The following is a 20,718-nucleotide window of genomic DNA, read 5'->3' as shown; positions in this document are numbered from 1 at the left end:
GGCTAGAGCTCTACCACTTGAGCCTCAGCACTACTTCTGGCTTTTTTCTATGTATGTGGTACCGAGGAATCGAACCTGGGTCTTTGTGCATGCTAGGCAAGTACTCTACCACTAGGCCAAACTCCCGACCCTATTAAAGGATCTTTAATCCTTTAGTAAATAGTAGATCACAGTACATTTCCAAGTATTTGCCATTCATACATGAAATACATATACAACATATGTTTTATGTATATATATTTTATTTTATTTATGCATACATATATTATTCATATATTATATTTTTTAGGGACTAGGAATGTGCTTAGTGGTACAGTATTTGCCTAGCATGTATGAAGCCCTGGGTTTGATTCCTCTGTACTGCATAAACAGGAAAGGTCAGGAGTGGAGCTGTGGCTCAAGTGGTAGAGTGCTAGCTTTGAGCAAAGAAGTGCAGAAACAGTGCCTTGGCCCTGATTTCAAGCCCCAAAACTGGCTAGAATTAACCCCAAAACAAAAGAACAATAACCTCTTCCCCCAAAACCCTATATTTTATTGTGCTCAAACATATATGTGGTTTATAATTTTGAAATATTTTAAGTATAATTTCAAAGCAGTAAAATTTTAAAGCAACAAATGGCTATACTTTTTGGGGGCTTACCTCTTCTATTCTTCTTTCAGAAAATGTCATGGAATGTAATTGTTTCTCAAGACTACAGCATTTCAAACGCTGTTCTTTGAGTTGCATATTTAGCTCATCTCCATTTGCCATCAATGCATCATGGCTGATTCTGAGAGTTCTTTGTTTCTAAAAGTAAAAAAGAAAAAACTGAAGCACTGTTTTTGCATTATGCTTTGGAAAAAATTACCATAGCTATCTATGTGAATTTGCCTTCAAGTTTGCTACTTATTCAATATTCAGCAACACTGTCAACCTAACTAGTTTCTTCTTCTTATCTTATTCCAGAGTCACACATTACAACTTTCTTGTCTTCAACTTGTTCATAGTGAATAAAAATACATATATTGGTTTTAGGAATTACTTTTTTTCTTTTTACTATGGTATAAGAGTTGGCTATGTTGTCTAAAAGTGCTACAGTATGGTTCACAAATGCTGACTACTGATGTGCACTGACAGAATTTGTTATCTTACCCAGTAAACAGAGTTCAATATTTAACTTTTTCTATAATTAAGGAAAATTTTTCAGATGAGATCGGGTGTGTTCAGGGTGGTATGGCCATAGACAGATTAAGAAGAGCTTATTTTACTGAATTGAAAATGTTCCCTTAATTTTAAAAATGATATATTCATGAAAATGCACCACAGTCAATTTTATATCCTCAAATGTCACATACTGTTTTTAGAGTAATGTACTCCTTACCTGACATTTGTAGCTGTGATTCTCTCTCTCTACATCACCTTTACAATAAGGGTTTAAAAAAAAGACTTTTCATAGAGATTCTATGGCCATAACCTGCAGTATCTCATTACACAATTAGTCACTTGACTTCTATGGAAAGTTTTCCTATGTTATTTAAAACAAGTGGAAATAAACTACATTAACTTGTGGACAGGGATGGGAGGATGAAATTAGGGGAGAGCAAGGGAGGAAGTGACATTGTTCAATTAAGGTAATATCATTTCATAAGTCAGGTAATGAGTATAACTCCTTAATGACAATAAAATTTATAAAACAAATATGGCTAAGATTGGGGAAGAGAGAATATGACTCAAATGTTAGAGCACTTGCCTAGGAAGTGAGAGTCCCTGAGTTGAAACTTCAGCATCATTGAAACCTCCCTACTACAGTAAATCAATTAATCTTTCACCTCAAAAATACCATACGCACACTAATAGTAATGATAAAACAACAACAAAACCCCCAAATAACACATCTATTTAGCTACATCAGCTTAATTTTCATTGTTTCTGGAATTCTTATATTATCTTTGTCAAGCTTCCTGTAGGCTTCACTTCATTAAGGCTTTTGGCTTAAACCTCTTAACTCACTGTGTCAGTTCCCCAAAGATGCATCTGTATTTTTGCAAATACTGTTATTGTTGTTATTTATACAAATACCCAAAGTAACTATTAAAGTCAAAACGTTGATGAAGAATATTTTAAAATATCTTAACTCCTTAATTTTTCATCTTAGAAACTGCTTTTAACTTCTTTTATCCAGCTGCAGATCATGCTATCATCCCTACTTACTGTACTCCTCTCATACAAACTCACACATTTATATGGAGGGTAGTTATTCAAGGAAGTTCTTGCATGATGGAAATTTTACACAGAATATGGCTGAAAAATACTGAACTTTTAAATTCAATAGCGAACTTAGGCTTCAGATGACCCCATGCTTTATAGCAATTTATTGCCTTTCCTGCTTCAGTACTTCAAAGAAAGTAATGCTTAGTATAAATTCTGCACATCTGGAATATTTTGCAGTTCATTAATTCCAGAGCCCATGCTAATTATTCAGTGCCAATAAATAGGAGGCCTCTGATGACAAATTTCTGTGGGGACAGTCATTTTTAACAACTATGAGGTTGAAGAATCTCTAAGTATTGCCATACTGATTTGTTAAGTTTTAGAATAAAGATACTGACAGCTGACGTTGTGGCTACTCACTTATTTTCTTATAATGGTGATGACCGAAATAACCAAACCAAACCATAATAAAGCCCACATCAAAGAAGGATTTAAAAGAATATGATTACTGATCTATTACCTATTCACAATTCAGGTCTATGTATGATATTTAATAAATGAATACAACTAAAGAAAATACAAATCTAGTGCGATCTCCAGTGATATGAGCCCATAATCAACTTGGGGAAAAGGGTTAAGGATAAATTTTAATGAATGAGATACTTTGATAGACATGTTTATAAGATGGTGTTTTATTTAAAAAAACTCATCAGTTAATTCCTTTGTATTTTATTTTATTGTCAAGCTAATGTATAGAAGGGTTACACTTACATTTGTCAGGTAGTAAGTGCATTACTTCTCACACAATGATACCCCTTCTCATGTTTTTGTCCCCATTTCCCTCCCTCTACCCCTCCCAATCAGTTAATTCTTAAATTAAGTTAAAATTAATATGTGAACAGAAATTACACAATTGAGTAAAATGAACAACCTTAAATACTTTAGCATAATAAATTTTTATAAAAATACAACTTAATACTATTTTCAGATCCTTTTCATCTATATATTATAATAGAATAAATTATCACAATACCTCTTGAAGCTGAATAAATTTTCCTTCCATTACTGAAAGAGCATTGCTTTTCTCCACTAGTTGTTTATGAAGCTTAATCATTTCTACATTATCCCGAATATTTGACCTTTAAAGTTATATTTAAGAGAGACAGAGTAAAAATTTCAAGTTAAAAGAAAAGTAAACTATGGTAGAATCACAACTTTTAAGTTAATTTACATGCAAAATATCTATATAGTCACTGAGGTTTTTAGATTAAAGTCATTTATTATTAAAAAACAATAGTCATTCTTAAACTATTATAAACAGGCTGTGTGTGAACAGAGCCACCTGACAGTAATATCACTTCTACAGAAAATAATAGTATGAATTTAAAGTCATTGTAGAATATCCTGAAAGATGGCATGAAAAGACATGAGTTTTAGCACAACAATGTTCCACCACTACATTTGACACTTACTTAAGGAGGATGAGCATGAATGCTACTTTTCTCTAAAAGAAAATGTACAATATAGCCATTTACTTTCCTACCCTTCCCTTGAAGCAAAATGGTATCATAAGATTGCCATTTATTGGAGTTTCCTCGTGGAGTTTAAACTTTTCAAAATATGTCCAAAAAAGTGACTTAGCATTTTATAGTAATAATGCCCAAAGCTGGCATTTAAATATGTTGCAGATGTGCCTTTAGCTGTAAGAGATTATTTGATGTCCACAGGGTATATAGAAACCCTATATGCTGTACTACTATTTTGTATTTTTCCTACTGAGATTAAAGCACATGTAGAATTTAACAGGAAGATCTTGTTAAAGGTTAATCATAGATCTAAATGAATACCTGTTTTCAAAAGGCATTTATTTTCTCAACCAAAAAAGGCCTTTAATGGTTTACATTCAAATATATTTTTAGAACTGTGAAGCTTGATTTTAAGAGTTCATTCTTTCCAAGAGAAAATAAATGCAAAAATTTGAATTCAGAAAATTATTTTGGTATTTAAAATAAGGGATTTTACTTCCAAAACTTATCTTGTGAACACATATTGGAAAAATTGTCACAATGCCCTACTGGAACCAGCAAATGGACTACAAAGCTTACACATCTGTAAACCAGCTGAGGACTTGAAATACTTACTTTTCCTCTTTGATATTTGAAAGTTCATTGTATTTTGGCATTGGACAGTTAGTTGTCCTCATAGAGAAGATAAACAAGTCCAAGAACCTGGATCTTGCCCAGGGTGCAATCTTAACACAATGTTAAAATAATTATGTGTCTAAAACATGTTATCTAGCAGTTCGGAACACATATATAACAGTAAACTCATTGTATTTCCCTCAATATTATGTTTATTCACATATATAATATGAAGAGAAATTGTATTTTAAAGTATGAAGATTTATATTCTGCCTTCATCCTAAATATGAAAAATGTTTGAAGCCAAAATATTAACTTATTGTGTTCTTCAGAATTATTCAGTTTTACCCATTTGGCAACAAGTGACACTTATGCAAAGCGAATATGTTTCAAATAATTTAACATATTTTGTTATGTCAAAGTTTTTCTTTTCTTTTTCAATACAGGGGTTAAATGGTAGGCAATGTTTCTGACATTTTTTTAAACAGTTGATATTTTCAAGAAAAACTGAATGTATTTTTCAAACCACTATAGCTTAATGCTAGTAACAATTATCTCTTAGTAATTCAGCCACAGAGAAAAACAGGCTTAAAGTTGGAATTTTCTTTCAAAGGCAAAGGAAAGTAGGTAAATTTAAAAGATTTCAGTGGCTTAATTGTGGATGCTTTGCTGAACATTTTCCCAAATTCCCTGTAGCTTCCATTTTTTGTAATACTGACAAGAGAGATGATCAGGCATTTTAAATTAATAATTCCCAATGGTAGACACAAATACAGCACAAACAGTATTTAGAAAATACTAATACTAATATGGTACTTTAAATAAAAAGTCAATTTTCCAGAGTGTGCCTATTTTGAGAAAAAGTAAAATCCACAAGTCTTTAATAATTATTTTTCAGTATTGTGATGGGCATTTCATATGATATTTGCTGCATGTTTTTTTGGAGGAAAGATGACACGATAGGGATAACTTACAGAGCTAAAAGTGCTGGTCAGAGATAAAAAGTTAAAATCAACAATGTGGTAATTACAGTCTGATCTATAAAGATGGTATACTGAGGTCACACTTCACACATGACAATCCTTAATTTTTACGAAGACCAAATTTGATACTAGAATAAGAGAAAAGGACAGAAAAGGCCACAATAAAGATAACAAAGATGGTGAGAAGGATATCAGAGGCATTAGGGAATTAGAGGAAGCAGACAGTTCTGGGCCCTGTTGCCTATGTGAGCAGACCTTATGTTGGTTTCTTTTGAAGAAGAGATGTAAGTCTAATTTTATTAGCAATATTTTAAGCAACTTCCACAACACATTTAATGCTGCCCTCTTCCACACACTATGATGGAACACCAAATCTTTAGGATGCTAACATTTTAAAAGAACACTGCATGAAAAAACACTCAGATGAGTTCTGACAGCCATGCACCAATTTGTACATGCTATGTTACACATGGCCAAGTAATTTGCAAACAGATATCAAGCATACTAATTAAATGCTTTGTAAAAGTTCTCAAATTTTTCATCAAGGATTTTGAACAAAACGATAAATGATTAAGTTGGAAAATGCACTCTCGTTGTTTTTGCACTCTCTTTTTTACAGACATGATTTAAGATTTATCACTGAATCTTCTAAAAACTACAAGAAGAACTGTTGGCCCATCTCTAGTTTAAAAACAAACTAAAATAAATTTGATTTCATGTTGAAAAAGTAATCCAGCCCCAAAACCCATGTGCCAAGTTTTTCTCATATAATTTGAAACAGTCAAGCAATAAACTCTGAAAAAAGAATTTCTAATGGAAGCCTTGAAAACACTTGACTCCAGTTTTGCTACTGGGTGCCATAATAAATCCAGAAACTTAAAACCCTAGATACATTGAAGGCAAAACTTTCAGTGGAGCTCTGAAATGTATAGTCTAATATAAAAGTTTAAGAAGCAAAAAGTCATTGCTCAGCTGAAAGTTTCATATATTTCATTCCCTGCCCTGTACTTCCCTCCCCCAGCCTTAAAGAACAGTTACTAGAGCAAGGAATACAAAAACCTAAGGGAAGCAACTTGATTTTTTTTTCTTTTGTGGGTGATGGGGCTTGAACTCTGAGCTTGGACGCTGTCTCTGAACTCTTCAGTTACAGCCTACTGCCTTACGGCTTGAACCACAGTCCTATTTCCCACTTTCTAGTGATTAACTGGAGATAAGAGTTTCAGTGCTCAAGCTGGCTCTGAATCTCGATCCTCAGATCTTAGCGTCCTAAGTAGCTAGAATTAAAGGTGTGAGCCACCGTGCCCAGCAGCATTTTGGGACTAATTTTGAGACTAATGTGTTATAATATATAGGATCATTTTGTTTTCTTTTTCTTTGCCAGTACTGGTGTTTGAACTCTAAAGTTGGGCTGAAAACAACTTTAGGGAGGAAGTGAGTTGTTAACAGAATAGAGAGTTGTTAACAGAATAGAGAACTACTCGTCCATGTCAATTTATTCATTCCACAGTTCAGGTTGCTGAGAAGTAAAGAAGTTGGTCAGGGTTCTTAAGTAATGGAGATAACATCTGAATCTACTTTTAAGAGCTAAATTCTTTCCATTTTTTTTTTTTACCTTGCCTTTGTCTTTTAAGGTGTTCCTTAGTTCTAAATCCCTCCAGTGTCATTATGTACTAATATACTAGTTACAGTTAATAGTGATAATTTCTGAGGTTTATTGGTTAAGGAAAAGTCAAGCTACTATCTTAAAAAATGCTATTTAGGGGCCAGGAGTTTGGCCTAGTGGTAGAGTGCTTGCTTAGCATGCATTAAGACCAGGGTTCACTTCTTGGTACCACATACATGGAGAAAGCTGGAAGTAGTGCTGAGGCTCAAGTGGTAGAGCGCTAGCCTGGAAAAAGTACAAGGACAGTGCTCAGGTTCTGAGTTCAAGCTCCATGACTAGCAAAAAATGTTATTTAGGACATTCAGACAGTCAAGAGTTTTTATTTTTAAAGACATTAATGATAACACAAGGGTAAAAACATGGCATTTGAGTACAATAGCTGTCACAGGGCAAATTTCTAAGCTATTCAAAACAACAATGAAATGATTATTTTAAACAAATGCCAGATCATCCCCCCTACATAATAATGCTTGCACAGTTATTCCTGGCCCAGTTATCACTTTCATCAGAGGACCAGATGTGTCTTCTAAATTAAGAGGCTGGGCAATCCACAAATCCAAATGGAGGGGCATTCTGCAAACAAGTGTCAATGGGCTGGAAAAGAAGGGGACTCATTCTAGAATAAAGGAAACTTAAAAGACATGACAATTAAATGTAACACATGACCTTTGATTGGATCCCAGATCAAAAGAAAACAGAACAAGACAAGGCCAGTTACTAAAAAACAAAACAAAACAAGTTACAAAAGCCTTTGGAAGTTTGTATATAGAGCATGTATCAGATGATGCTACTATGTTGTTGATTGTTAAATGTTGTGTCTTCAAGAAACCAAGATATCCTCCTACATAAGTATACAAGGGGTGAAGTATTAAGTGTAACTAACTCTCGGGAGGGAGAAAGGGGAGAAAAGATGGGAAAGAAGAAGGGGGAAGGAAGAATGAGGAAGGCAAAGAGAGGACAGGAAAAAAGGAGAGAAGAGGGGAGGAGAGGAGGAGTAAAGGGAGAAAGGGCTGATGAACAGCATGCAGAATGCAGAAAAAGGCTGCTATACTAGAGACAGATACACCAAAAGATGAATGGTACGTGAATAATTCACCATAGTAGTCTTTCTACTTTTTCATGTTTGCTGTTATTCAAAATGAAAAAAAAAAACCAAACCAAAAAACAAATAGGAGAGAACTTGGAGTTTTAGGAAGTAATCCTGTCTGTGAAGAGGGGACGAAATGAGCTCCAAGGGCAAGCTGTTTCTTATAATGCATAGATAGCTACAAAAGGCCTCTTTGGTTTTAAGGTTTTGACAGTCTATCTGCCAAAGTAAAGAGGGCAAGTCAGTGTCTGAAATATGGGTTTAATTCCTTCCCTGGGAAATAAGGTATATGATTTTTAATTAGGAAGGTAAACACCCTATTTTTAAAAAAAAATTATAAATTAATTACATATTGCTAAGAGTAAATATTTTTGGAGTTGAAAAAGTTAATAAAAGGTAAAATTCTGATTTTAACATTCATATACATGTGTTCACTGGTTACTCCTTTGCACTTAATTTAAGACAGCCTTTTTAATAAGCAGAAAATGTGCATTTTTATATTGTTTAAATTTTAATATGAATTTTTGTTCAAAACAACAGACATTCGGGCTACTTGTAAATGATACAAGATTTTTTGCTAATGAGGCATTATGTAGAACATATGCAAAAATCACAACTAAGATTTCCAAAATAGACCACAACAACAGGAAAAAACATGATTTTAATAAAAAAGAGCAGCATTGGGCTTTTACTTCAAAGCAATTAAGGGATTTGGATAACCAAAAGTTTATGTCAAGCTGATGCCAAACCAAACTGGTCTATTAAACACATACTATGGAGAGTTTCTGTAATATCCTATGAAAGGGCTTTCTGCCATAAATATGAAGCACTGCCACTCTGAAGATTGCAACTATGTTAGGTTCATGTTTGCGAACAAGGGGTCCAACATCCAGATCAGACTTCTAGAATTTCAAATCTAAAATAATGTATCCATGAAGGAAAACTTCAAATATGTTTTTCATTTTATGACTTTTCTCTACAGTAAATTATACCAAGTTTTTCTCTCCAACATTGTTTCCAATAGTTTTCCATTCATTTAAAAAAAAACTGGTGTTACACAAAATTTTGAGTTACATGTGAACAGTTACTTCTTTAGTTTTAAAAATGATTTCAGGAAATAATATGCTATTTACTATTGAACTCTTTTCTTCTAAGCAAATAACATGTAAGTTTTCAATTTTACCAGCTGATTTCCTTTGCCTATACTATGAACTTTGTTTCTGGTTTTAACTTTTGATATTACAAAAAAAAAGCTGCTTTTTAAAAACTTCGTATGTGAATAATAGAGCTGCTGAGAAAGGCTGTAGTCTGGATTTTAAGGTAAACTCTTCTATGTGTGTATTTGATGATGCCTCTTGCTGGCATGTGTCCCTGACTATTTCTGCTGCTACTGCTCTATCCTAGCATTGAAGAACTTTTGGATTTCCATTTCAATTCACACTGAAAGTCTAGATCTGACATGATTATATCCATCTGGGATATAATCTGGGAATTTAAGCAATATAGCAGAGAAAGGAGTCCTTGATAACTAGTACCTAACAGCTAACAGGGGGGATAGGCCACAAGCTTGAGTTTGGCATATGTGGATTTTTATATCTAGATAATGTGTTAAGTATGGCTGTTGATAATTGTACTACAATACCATATTCAATGCCAAGGTTTGTCTTCTGGCACTGTTCCTGACAAGAAACCATTTTCTGGTTTTCCAAGAAGGCAGTCTAAATCAGTTCTTCCTAGGGGACCATGGTTAATGACTAGGCATGCAAACTGGTTTAAGGCCAGAGTCTCAATTATACTCTCTAATTTAAATGTAATCCTCAAAAACATTCATATTTTTGTTGCTCTTCCAATTATGAGGGTATATAATATCACTAGATACTCAGATTTCCTTATATAATTTAGTTTTATAAATACCTTTTTAGGAATAAAAATTGCTAGATGAGGCTGGGAGGTTGGCCTAGTGGTTAAAGTGCTTGCCTAGCATGCATGAAGACCCAGGTTCGATTCCTTGGTACCACATATAGAAAAAAACCGGAAGTGGTGCTGAGGCTCAAGTGGTAGAGCTCTAGCCTTGAGAAAGTCCAAGGACAGTGCTCAGGCCCTGAGATCAAGCACAGAACTGGCAAAAAATAAATAAATAAAAAATTGCTAGATGATTTTCAATCTTTCAAATATAAAACTATTAAAATATAAATATTCTTTAATTGTCAGGAGCTGGTAGATTATGCCTGTAATCCTAGCTACTCAGGAGGTTGAGAACTGAAAATCATGGTTTGAAGCCAGGTAGGGCAGGAAAGTCTGAGAGTCTCATCTCCAGTTAACAACCAAAAAAGGTGGAAGTGGAGAGGTGGTTCAAGTGGCAGAACATAGGTTTTGAGCACAAAAACTCAGGACCTGGGAGCTATCCCTGAGTTCAAGCCCAGGACTGGTTGGCTGGCAGGCAGGCAGGCAGGCAGGCAAGCACGTGTGCGCACACACGCACACACACACACACACACACACACACGAGAGACAGAAAAAGAGAGAGAGAGAGAGAGAGAGAGAGAGAGAGAGAGAGAGAGAGAGAGAGAATTCAAGAATGAATATGGTAAACAAAGTCTTAAATGACAAAGGAGGATATGAATGAAAGTTTACACTTTATTGAATGTCAAAAATGTAAGAAATGACGGAGTCTCCCTGTAATCTACAACAATCAACACATTTCCATACAAACTTTGACAATCATGAGCACTTACAGCTTTTAGGATCACAAACTGCTACTCCAAATACCTGCAAACACAAATGTACTGCCTTTTTAAGCGTGGAAAAAAAATCTTCAAAAAGGGTAAGTTTACATACGAAGTATGTCAACTGCTGGATTTTTATGACTTATATTTCCTTTGGTAGCTACAGTTAGAAATTATCAACTTTATGGTAAATGCCACAAATATAGGCAGAAAGATGAGAGTTAGAAGCTGCTGAAAATCAAGGAAGATTAAGAAAAATAGCAGTTAGTAGGTTTACAGCAGGCCTATTGTGATATTTCTGTTCTAGCATACCTTTGATCTGTGGCTTGCTGTTCTCGAAGCTGAAGAAGAGATAACTCAATTTCATTTTCTTTTCTCCTCAACTGAGTTTTCAGGATTTCAGCCAAGTGCTCCAACTCTTCTATCTGGCCTTTCTGTGACTGAATAACATTTTCTCTGAAATAAAGAACTATTATGAGAATTTGTAGTTTGAGGAAAAATTTGTAACATTTAAAATCAGTACCAAAAGTATTTTATAAGAAACTATAGAAGTTTTAGTTTAATTGCTTTTGCATATAGTAGAATAATGGATTGAATGTGCCTGTTTAGAAATACATAAGAAACAATTCAAGATACTGCTTTAACTAAGACAATGTCGAAAGCAGTGGACTACGCTTTGGTTCAATTCAATTAATTAGGTATCAATCATTTACTGTACACAATCTAAATATCTCCTTTTATATATGCATTGCTACCTACATCAGAGAGATGGCAGGAAATTTGCCAAACATAATCTCTGGCACACATTTATCTTTTCCATGCCTGGCCGTATTCCAGGGCAATGAGCCTCAGAAAGTCACATTCACCTTTGCTTTACATTTATTTTTTTGCTGGTTGTAAGGCTTGAACTCAGTGCCTGGCTTCTGTCCCTGAGACTCTCTACTTAGGATAGCACTTTACCAATTGAACCACAGAGCTACTTCCAGTTTTTTATGAGTTCATTGGAGATAAAAGTCTTAGACTTTTCTGCGAGGGCTGGCTTTGAACCTCGATCTTCAGTTCTCAGTCTCCTGAGTACCTAGGATTACAGGCCTGAGCTACCTGAGCCTGGCTTCTACCCTAGCTTTTTAAATGATTAACAGGTAATAAGATTATGACTATTCTTATGTTCTTATAGACTAATCATTACTGTAATTGATAATATATTCAAAAAGAAGTGTTTTAAGGCCTTATTCTTAAGCAACTATCCAGGGTTTGAAACTTGTTTTTATCATGCGGTTCCCTCATTCTTCAGTGTAGTTCCTTAAAGATGATCCAGGTGAAGGCCTATAGATAAGGTGGAACTTTATCTTCATTTGTGTGACTCACAGACACTGAAAGCATGAGGTTTTGATTAACTGGAAAACAAAGCTAAATGTGGCAGAAGAAACTTTCTTGCAGCTATGACATGATAAAGAATGTAAGCACTGTGGAATGACTAGGAAACAAAATCTGAAATCCATATGTGTCTGAAAACTCCAAACTTTTCTGCTATATCAATCCTTATTCCCTATGAAAAACTGACCCAGAAACAAAAACAAAACCCCCCAAATAAATCGGTGTTTTTCTGGGAATGAAGATGTTACCTCTGATGTGTCTATCATTGTAAATTATTGAGCTACATGCATTTCTTTAGTGGCCAAATTATAGTCAGATGATTATAAATCCTTGCATTGATGAAGTTGCATAAGTTGTGTTCACTTCCCCTATTTTACTAAAAGCATGCCATATAATGCCTGGTATTACTCCACAGAACTAGCTGTTTTTTCTTTTTAGCAAATTATTTATACATACTCTAATCTTGTTTACAATAAAGGAAGAAGAAGGATCAAAACAAGACATAATCAACAAATGAAGTTCTAAAATGACCATGAAAAAGAATACATACAAATTTCTTATTTCTTCTCTGGCCTCTTCAAGTAAATTATTGCCATATTTTGTAAGCATGGGTTGTGTAGTTTCTGGTATATCTGCATCCTGGAATCTTATACCTAAAAATAAAGCAATAAAATATGACTACAGAAGTGAAGGTAGAAAAGAAGGATCATTGCTTTAATTATCTTAAAGGTATTTATAATGTAATAAAATCTCTTCTTAGGTAAAAGACATGTGCAAAGATTCTATAATATGAAGATTAGAAATATACCGACAAAGGGGATTTTAGATTCTAGCTACCAGTAGATATTAAATAAAATGCAGGAACAAGTATTGTCTATGTAACACTCAATCTACAAAGCAAATTACCTAGAAAAAATTTGATTCAATTAAAGATTTAAAACTCTTGTAGAGGCTGGGAATGTGGCTTAGTGGTAGAGTGCTTGACTTAGCATGCATGAGGCCTTGGGTTCAATTCCTCAATACTACAAAATACATAAAAAATTAAAAGACAAAAAATTATATGTATATATATATGTATATAAATTCCTGTTGTTATCAGCTCAGGTCTTCACAAAGAAAAGCTGAAGTATTTTTTATCAAAAACTTGACTATTGGCTAGGAGTTTGGCCTAGTGATGCATGAAGACCCGGGTTCGATTCCTTGGTACCACATACATAGAAAAAAGCCAGAAGTGGTGCTGAGGCTCAAGTGGTAGAGTTCTAGCCTTGAGAAAGTCCAAGGACAGTGCTCAGGCCCTGAGCTCAAGCCCAGGACTGGCAAAAAAAAAAAAAAACCCAAAAAACAAACAAAAAAAAACTTGACTATTTTTAGTGCTTCTGATAATGTTTTTGATTTTTAAATTAATCATTGACTGAAACATATTAAAGGGTGAAGGGAGGAAAAGAGCTATCAAAGTTTGTTTCCTGTAGTTTGTTTTATTATTCCATCTCATTAAGAAAATCCATATTTAAACAAAGGTGTTTGGAGAAAGGGTCAATAAGATTCCTTTGAATAAAGCATTCCCCTGCTGCACCTAGAACTTTTTATAAAATAGTTATATGCACAGGATATGGCTCACACCAGTGGTCTCAGCTACTGGCAGGCTGATTTGGCAAGACTGCAAGTGCCTGTAGTTCAAGGGTGAAGTAGGCAACATAGAAGACCTGGTCTCTTAAAAGGAAAAATAAGCTGGCACAGTGGCACACACCTGTAATCCTAGCTACTCAGGAAGCTGAGATCTGAGGATCATGGTTCAAAGCCAGCCCAGGCAGTAAAAAGTCTGTGAGACTCTTATCTCCAGTTAATCACCAGAAAACCAGAAGTGGGACTGTGGTTCAAGGAGTAGGGTGGTGGCCTTGAGCTGAAGAGCTCAGAGACAGCGCCCAGGCCAAGAGTTCAAGTCCCACAATTGACAAAAAAGAAAGAAAAGAAAAAGTAATTACATGCAAGTTTATAATAGTCCCATTATTAAAACAAATATATGAGATACTTTGTAAAATAATCAAACCATTAGCGTTTAAGGTAAACAAGGACCAGGACTATGGAAGAACAGAAGATGAATGGATCAAGAAGATGTAGTATATATACACAATGGAATTCTATGCTCCCATCAGAAAGATCTGACTCTTTCCCATGTGTAAGGAAGTGGAAAGACTTGGAAAAAGCGAAGTAAGCCAGTCCCAAAGGAACGGAGGCTCCATGGTTTTCCTCATTTGTAATAATTAGTATGCATCTAGGATTTTCCTAACTGAGAAGCACAATAGCTCAAAAGCTATGTGCATATAGTCATATTGGAAGAAGGTAAGCAAAATGAAATTCAGGATAGGGAAACAAGAGATTTATCTTGTGGTTGTTGTTTTTAATGTTCTATGTGAAGGTATTTCTTTGACCCTTTTTTTACTTTTCCTTTTTCCTTCCTCTTATGGTGTATCTTCTGTTGCTGTTTTATCTGACTGGTACCTGGTGCATTGTACATACATTTATTTGCTTATTTGAATCAGGGAAGGGAAGGGAAAACAAGATGATAAGTCAAATGACAAGGATGACCCAGTGTAACAGCAATATTCACAAGACAATATGTTGGAGATGAACTCTACAATCTGGGAGGGAGGGGAAGGGGAAATGGGAGAAAACATGGGAAAGGGTAACAATGTTCAAGAAGTAATCTACCTATACCTTATGAATATAACTGTAACCCTGCTATATACCACTATGACAAAAAAAGATATGGAAGTACAGAGATGATTCTTTCTACTCAGAAAAGTGAGGTATCAGGATATATCCTAAGCACCTTAAAATCTACAGTTTTTATGGCATGCTGTAAATATTTATTTGTGTGTTCTGGGGGACAGGGCCTTACTCTATAGCCCAAATTGGCCTTTGGTTTGTGATCCTTCTGCCTTAGCCGCCCAAGTGCTGGGATTACATCCTGTATCAATAGTAGTTACATTCTAAAAGATACACAAAAAATGTTGTTCCATTGGTCCTTCACAATAAGAATGTGTCTATAAATCATTTAGTACATTTAAGCCAGTTCTTTCTCCAAATGACCAAATAGAGAACAACAGTATTCATACAGCAGCTCGAGGGTCCAGGCTGTTGTGGTCAGAGAGGGTCTGGCATTTTGAGATACTCCTGACAAATCTGGCCTAAGCTCCAGCCTCACTGGCAGTCGTAAAGAATCTACAAAGGTTGCAAAGGTATCAAATTTGGTAATGATGCCTCAGATTTACTCAGAAAGAGTGATCAAGGATGTACTTATTGGGCTGGGAGCCAATGGCTCTCATGTGTAATCCTAACTACTCAGCATGGACAGGAAAGTTCACGAGACTCTTTATCTCCAATTAATCACCAAGAATAAAAAAAGGTGGAAGTAGAGCTGTGGCTCAAGTACTATCCCTATACAAAAACTCTCACAGATAATGCCCAGGCCCTGAGTTCAAGGGCCAGGACCGGCACTAAATTAAAAAAGAAAGAAAAAAAGCAGAACCAAAAAAAAGAAAGAAAGAAAAAAGAAAAAATATCATCATTGCTATATAAGGCTTTGTGAACTCCCATGTCTTGAACAGTAAAAAGAACAACAACAAAAAACAAAATCCAACAACTGTTCTGAATCCCCAAGAGAACCCAAGAGAACACAAGTAGTAATATAAACTTTGCTTATATTACTGTTGCTTCATGGCTATATAATGAAAGGGAAACTTTTATTGATCTTTTCCTTAAATTATAATATAAACTATGTCAGCTTGCCATTTTAGTCTTAACATTTTCACATTCTTTTGTAGTACAAAAGATTTTGCAGGCCATATATATCAACTTGCCCAATTATATTCATGGACAGCAAAACTAAGGTTCAGAAAGAATGATTGTTTTAAAGTTAAAATATGTTACAATGGAGCTACATTACCCTGATTTCTTATCACTCCATTTCATAGATGGGGAAAATGAGGCTGAGTGCTCAAGATTGCCTCCATACAAAGTTAACTAATGGCATAAGGTATTTTCTATAATTCATTATGCTTACTTTGATTATATTCAAAGTCTACTGCAATCTCACATAGCTAGGAAGAGCCAAGCCCTTTCATCCTGCAGCTGCCTCCTGCCTGTGTGGAGGCCCTATTGACTTCAAAGGAACACTATCTAGGGAGGAGATAGTGTTAACATTTTGATTTGGAGAGAAAACTATAACAAATTTTTCTCCCTTTCTACTCATATGGTGTTCTTTTTTGTTCCTCAGTGAATTGAAACTAAAGTTTTACATTATTTTTTTGTACTTCTAAAGTTGTTTGATCTTTATGTGAAGCATATTCCAAACAAAAATCAATTAGCGTTAACATTTTATTTCCTTTTCTAGTAGTTGCAATTAAAACACATTATTTAATATAGTTATTTACTTTTAACTTCATTATAGACAGTTTGAGGATAGAAACAATTTAGGCTTACTATTGATTCCTGTCTACAAAATTAAATCATTTTGTATCTTGAGTAAGTTTGGTATTATCAATTTAAAAAATAAACAGAGATCTGAGATTATTTTTAGAGATTTTAAGATCTTTATCGTCATTGACTTCAATTCTTTTTTTATTTTAAAAATGTAAAGAAAGCTCAAATTGAGAACTAATAGACTGTCCAAGCTTACCAGCTAGTAAGCACAGAACCAAGAACTCAAATTCAACTCACTGTATTCATTTTCACACATGTATCTTGTATGACTTGTATTAGAAAGAATACTTTGTTTAGTAAAACAGTAACATAATTTGAAAATGATCTAGAGCAAAATGAGTTTTGCTCTTGGAAATACTAGGGATTGATATTATAGCATGTACGTAAAGTGCTTCACCATTCTTGTTTTTGAGATACAGTCTTGGGCTGGCTTTGAAATCACCATTCTGTTGCTTCTGTCTCCTATGTAGCTGGGATTATAGGGTATCACCATTAATAAAATAATCTCCACAACACCAAAAAGCAAGCCCTCAACCCCTCTCTATTTTTCTGTTTCTGAAGACTTTTAAAAACAAGAATAACACAGAAATAAACTTTGTGACTGCATAGAACAATAAAAGACTTTTGAGACTGAATGAACACAGCCTTGTTTTACCTTTCCTGGGGCATTCCTGTAAACCTGTATTTTCATTTGCTTTTCTCCGCCCAGCGTTAACACGAGATGGAACATAGTTATATGGAGTTTGTCTGTAACCCTGGATTTGCAGTTGCTGTTTGGCTGAAATTAGTCTGTTCTTTAGGGCTTCATTTTGTCTCTCAAGCTCATGAACTTTCTCTTGCAGCTGCTCAATCATTTCTTCCATTTCCACATCTCGTCCCAGCCGCTTGGGGCCGCCACCAACCCGCTCATATCTTTTCTTGTCATTAACTAACCGTATTAACTTGGTGGCCATTCTAGGGAAATAATAAAAAGATGAAAAGGAATGTGAGAAGTCAGCATAAAATGCATTCTGTTGAAAGAAACATAATCACTGTGAAGACTTCAGTGCAGAACCTGAATAATAAATTTCAGGTTTTGATGTAACTATTACTGCCTGTGAAGAATCCTTTGATGATAATTGAAACCACTGGGCAACAATCTGCTTTATAGCACTGACAAATAACAGTTTCCTAAGGCTTATCATTTAAGGTTAGTAAAGAGAGGACACATATTTACTCCATATGTTCCTGAAATGCAATTTTTAACGCATGACCTTATATAGGAATGCTGTATGCACTTAAAATGTAGTTATAGATTGTGAATGTGGTGGGTTATAACTGCAATCCACAGTAAGTTAAAATTTTTGAAAAGTGTGTTAAGACTGTGAAGCATTTATGTAATATATTCTTTCCATTTTCTGTAGGACTAAGAAATATTAAAATGTAAGTATGTTAAAATTCATTGATGCACACATGTAAAGCCCAATAAAAATTTCAAATAAAACAAAAATATGCCATTAAATGTTTAGTGATCGAGAAATATCTGTTTAGTGGCAGAAAATAATTAAAATGCCAAAAAAATCACCTTAATTCTACTTTTGAATTTAGATATATGTTGTTCTTTTGACATCACAGGAGTTTGTACCTTTGATTCTTTTAAGTTTTGATAAAAACTGGTTAGACAGAACAAAAGACAGAAAGGGCACATGGGGGTGATGTAATATACACGTACGGAAAACATGCCTGACAGTGAATGGAAAAATCTTGGCAGGACAAGAAAGAAAAGGTGGCTTTGATGAGAGACACAAGTTCAAGACTTTACAAAATTGGTCGCACATCTTCAATAGCTGATTCTGGTTTATAGTGAATCTATTTTTATAAAGACCAAGACAGGAGATTGAAAATAAAAACACTTCATTTTTCTTTAAATGAGTTACTTTATTTTAGCATGGTTATGGACAGAAGCTTTTACTTATGAGAACAAAAAAAAATCCTTAATAGCTTTGGGATGTCATAGAACAACCCCTCCCCTCCCCCACCCTTGCCAAGCAGAGTCCTCTGTAAATGCAGTAGTAATACATGTCTATCTACACTTCTGGCTACTCTGCCTACAGCATGTGGCATCAGGGAGAGCTATGCATAACATAATCAGTTAAGATTGTTTTCTCTTTCCCCTGAGGCATATCCATTAAGTGTAACTTATAAGGGATACAGGATAATAAAAACCAAGATTCAAGAGTACCACAAACATCCCAGTAAAATAATCAATGATTAGTTCCCTTTCTGCCTAATCCACAGAATGATCTATCATTGGGAAATGTGGCAAGGCATCATAGTCTAAAAAATCCCCACTGTAACTTGTGCTTTGAACTAAGGTCTCAAGCCCATCCCAAGACTTATCCTTAGAAACAGGGTTTCAAATGAGATATCAACCTACATACTTGGTTCAAGTATTAAAGAAGGACTTTGATATAGAAATACAGATTAGACTTGAAAAGACAGATTTAATCTGAAAAAGAGGTCACTATCTGAAAAAAATGGAGGACTAATTTTTGAGGCAAGAGAAACAGAAATAGTGTACCTGCAAATCTTTACGTGATATTCAAATACCATTCTTTGTCCAGAAGCAAGAGATTATATTTATCCAGAAAGGAAATATGCTATATTTGTTTGATCTGATTATTTTGTGATATTAATGAATCATAAGGGATCTGATAGAGTACAAATAATGACCTGCACAACCAGTCTAAAAAGTGTTGCCTTTACATAAGAGAAAGTGATACAACTTAAGGGTAAATGTAAAGATAGTCTGACCCTTATATCTAAGTTACTATCAGTGGCATAAGATTGAAGTAATTCAGAGCTTTGGATCAAAGTGTTCATTGGGTCACATTTTCATAGCTTAGAAAAAGAAAAAAAACTTTAACATACCATATCTTAATGGCAGAGAGATAACATCTATATATAAATTGACTTCTATCCTAGTCTACTCAGGAGGCTGAGATCTGAGGATCAAGGTTCAAAGCCAGCCCGGCACAAAAGGACCTGAGACTCTTATCTCCAAATAACCTCTAAAAACAGTAAGTGGGGCTTGGCTCAAGGGTAGGGTGGTAGCCTTGAGCTAAAGAGTTCAGGGACACTGCCCAGGCCAAGTTTAAGCCCCATTACCCACACACACACAAAGTTTAGAGATCACAGATTACATACTGATTTTGCCTGGCTAGCACAGGAGTGGTACTGGTGAGAAGGGGAATCAGGTAACTCTTTAAAATAGTCATTATTGTGACTTAAAATCAATTAAAAGCCAGGCATCAGTGGTTCACACATGTAATCCTAGTTACTCAGGAGGCTGAGATCAGAGGATCCTGGTTTGATGAAAGCTTAGGTAGGAAAGTCCTTGAGACTCTATCTCCAATAAATTTCTCAGAAAAAATCTGGAAGTGGCACTGTGGCTCAAGTGGTAGAGTGGTAGCCTTGAGTACAAAGAGACTCAGGGACAGCACCCAGGCCTGAGTTCCAGCCCAGAATGGGCAAAACAAATTAGGTTCTGGGTGGGAAAATAAAGTTCAGAGTAGAAAGTAAACTGGAAATCACTTCCTCAGGCTGAATACTAAGCAGAAAAAAAATCCAATCCTATCTTCTCTCTTCAATAGCTGTCTTTCTTTGAATCTAGAACAAGAATATGAATGTAGAATTGCTCATGTTTAGAAATGTGCATGCACTTTTTTTGTTTCTAATTCCATACATTTAGAATATAGGCATGGTATTTTCAAATAAGTATTAGAGGTAAGAAAGACTAAAGAAAAACTACTCATAAGATATATACAAGTCAAAATTGAAATCATAAGTCAAAAGTAAAAATATACTTTTGCAGAAACAGTAGAGACCCTTTGATATAAATATAGAACTGAGACTAACCCAAGCAAAGTTAAATATGTTCCAGAGATTGCAATGATATTTCATTAATAAATCCCAAATCTTAAGGGAACAGGCATTCTAACAAGTTGGAATAGTTAATTAGCTTTTAAAACTTTCCTTTACAATCATGACACGAAGGGAGTCCAAAGGGCTTTAGGGTCTCATTTAAAA

General features: G+C 34.8%; 1 protein-coding gene across 1 annotated transcript in view; it reads right to left on the bottom strand.

Moving 5' to 3' along the window:
• Window positions 1-20,718, bottom strand: part of Rpgrip1l (RPGRIP1 like) — a 92,502-nt gene that overhangs the window by 65,969 nt on the left and 5,815 nt on the right. Inside the window, exons 4-8 of the mRNA XM_090357634.1 lie at window positions 17,306-17,604; window positions 12,719-12,821; window positions 11,104-11,247; window positions 3,225-3,330; window positions 641-787 (exon numbers count right to left, since the gene is read on the bottom strand). Coding sequence (XP_090213760.1) covers window positions 641-787; window positions 3,225-3,330; window positions 11,104-11,247; window positions 12,719-12,821; window positions 17,306-17,604 — 799 coding nt within the window. The remainder of the gene's footprint in view (window positions 1-640; window positions 788-3,224; window positions 3,331-11,103; window positions 11,248-12,718; window positions 12,822-17,305; window positions 17,605-20,718) is intronic.

This window comes from Megascapheus bottae, chromosome 24 (genome assembly GCF_031878675.1).
Source record: "Megascapheus bottae isolate mThoBot1 chromosome 24, mThoBot2.hap1, whole genome shotgun sequence".
NCBI classification, from domain to species: domain Eukaryota; kingdom Metazoa; phylum Chordata; class Mammalia; order Rodentia; family Geomyidae; genus Megascapheus; species Megascapheus bottae.
The sequence above is the reverse complement of the archived record's forward strand: the minus strand, read 5'-3'. Positions and strand labels throughout refer to the sequence as shown.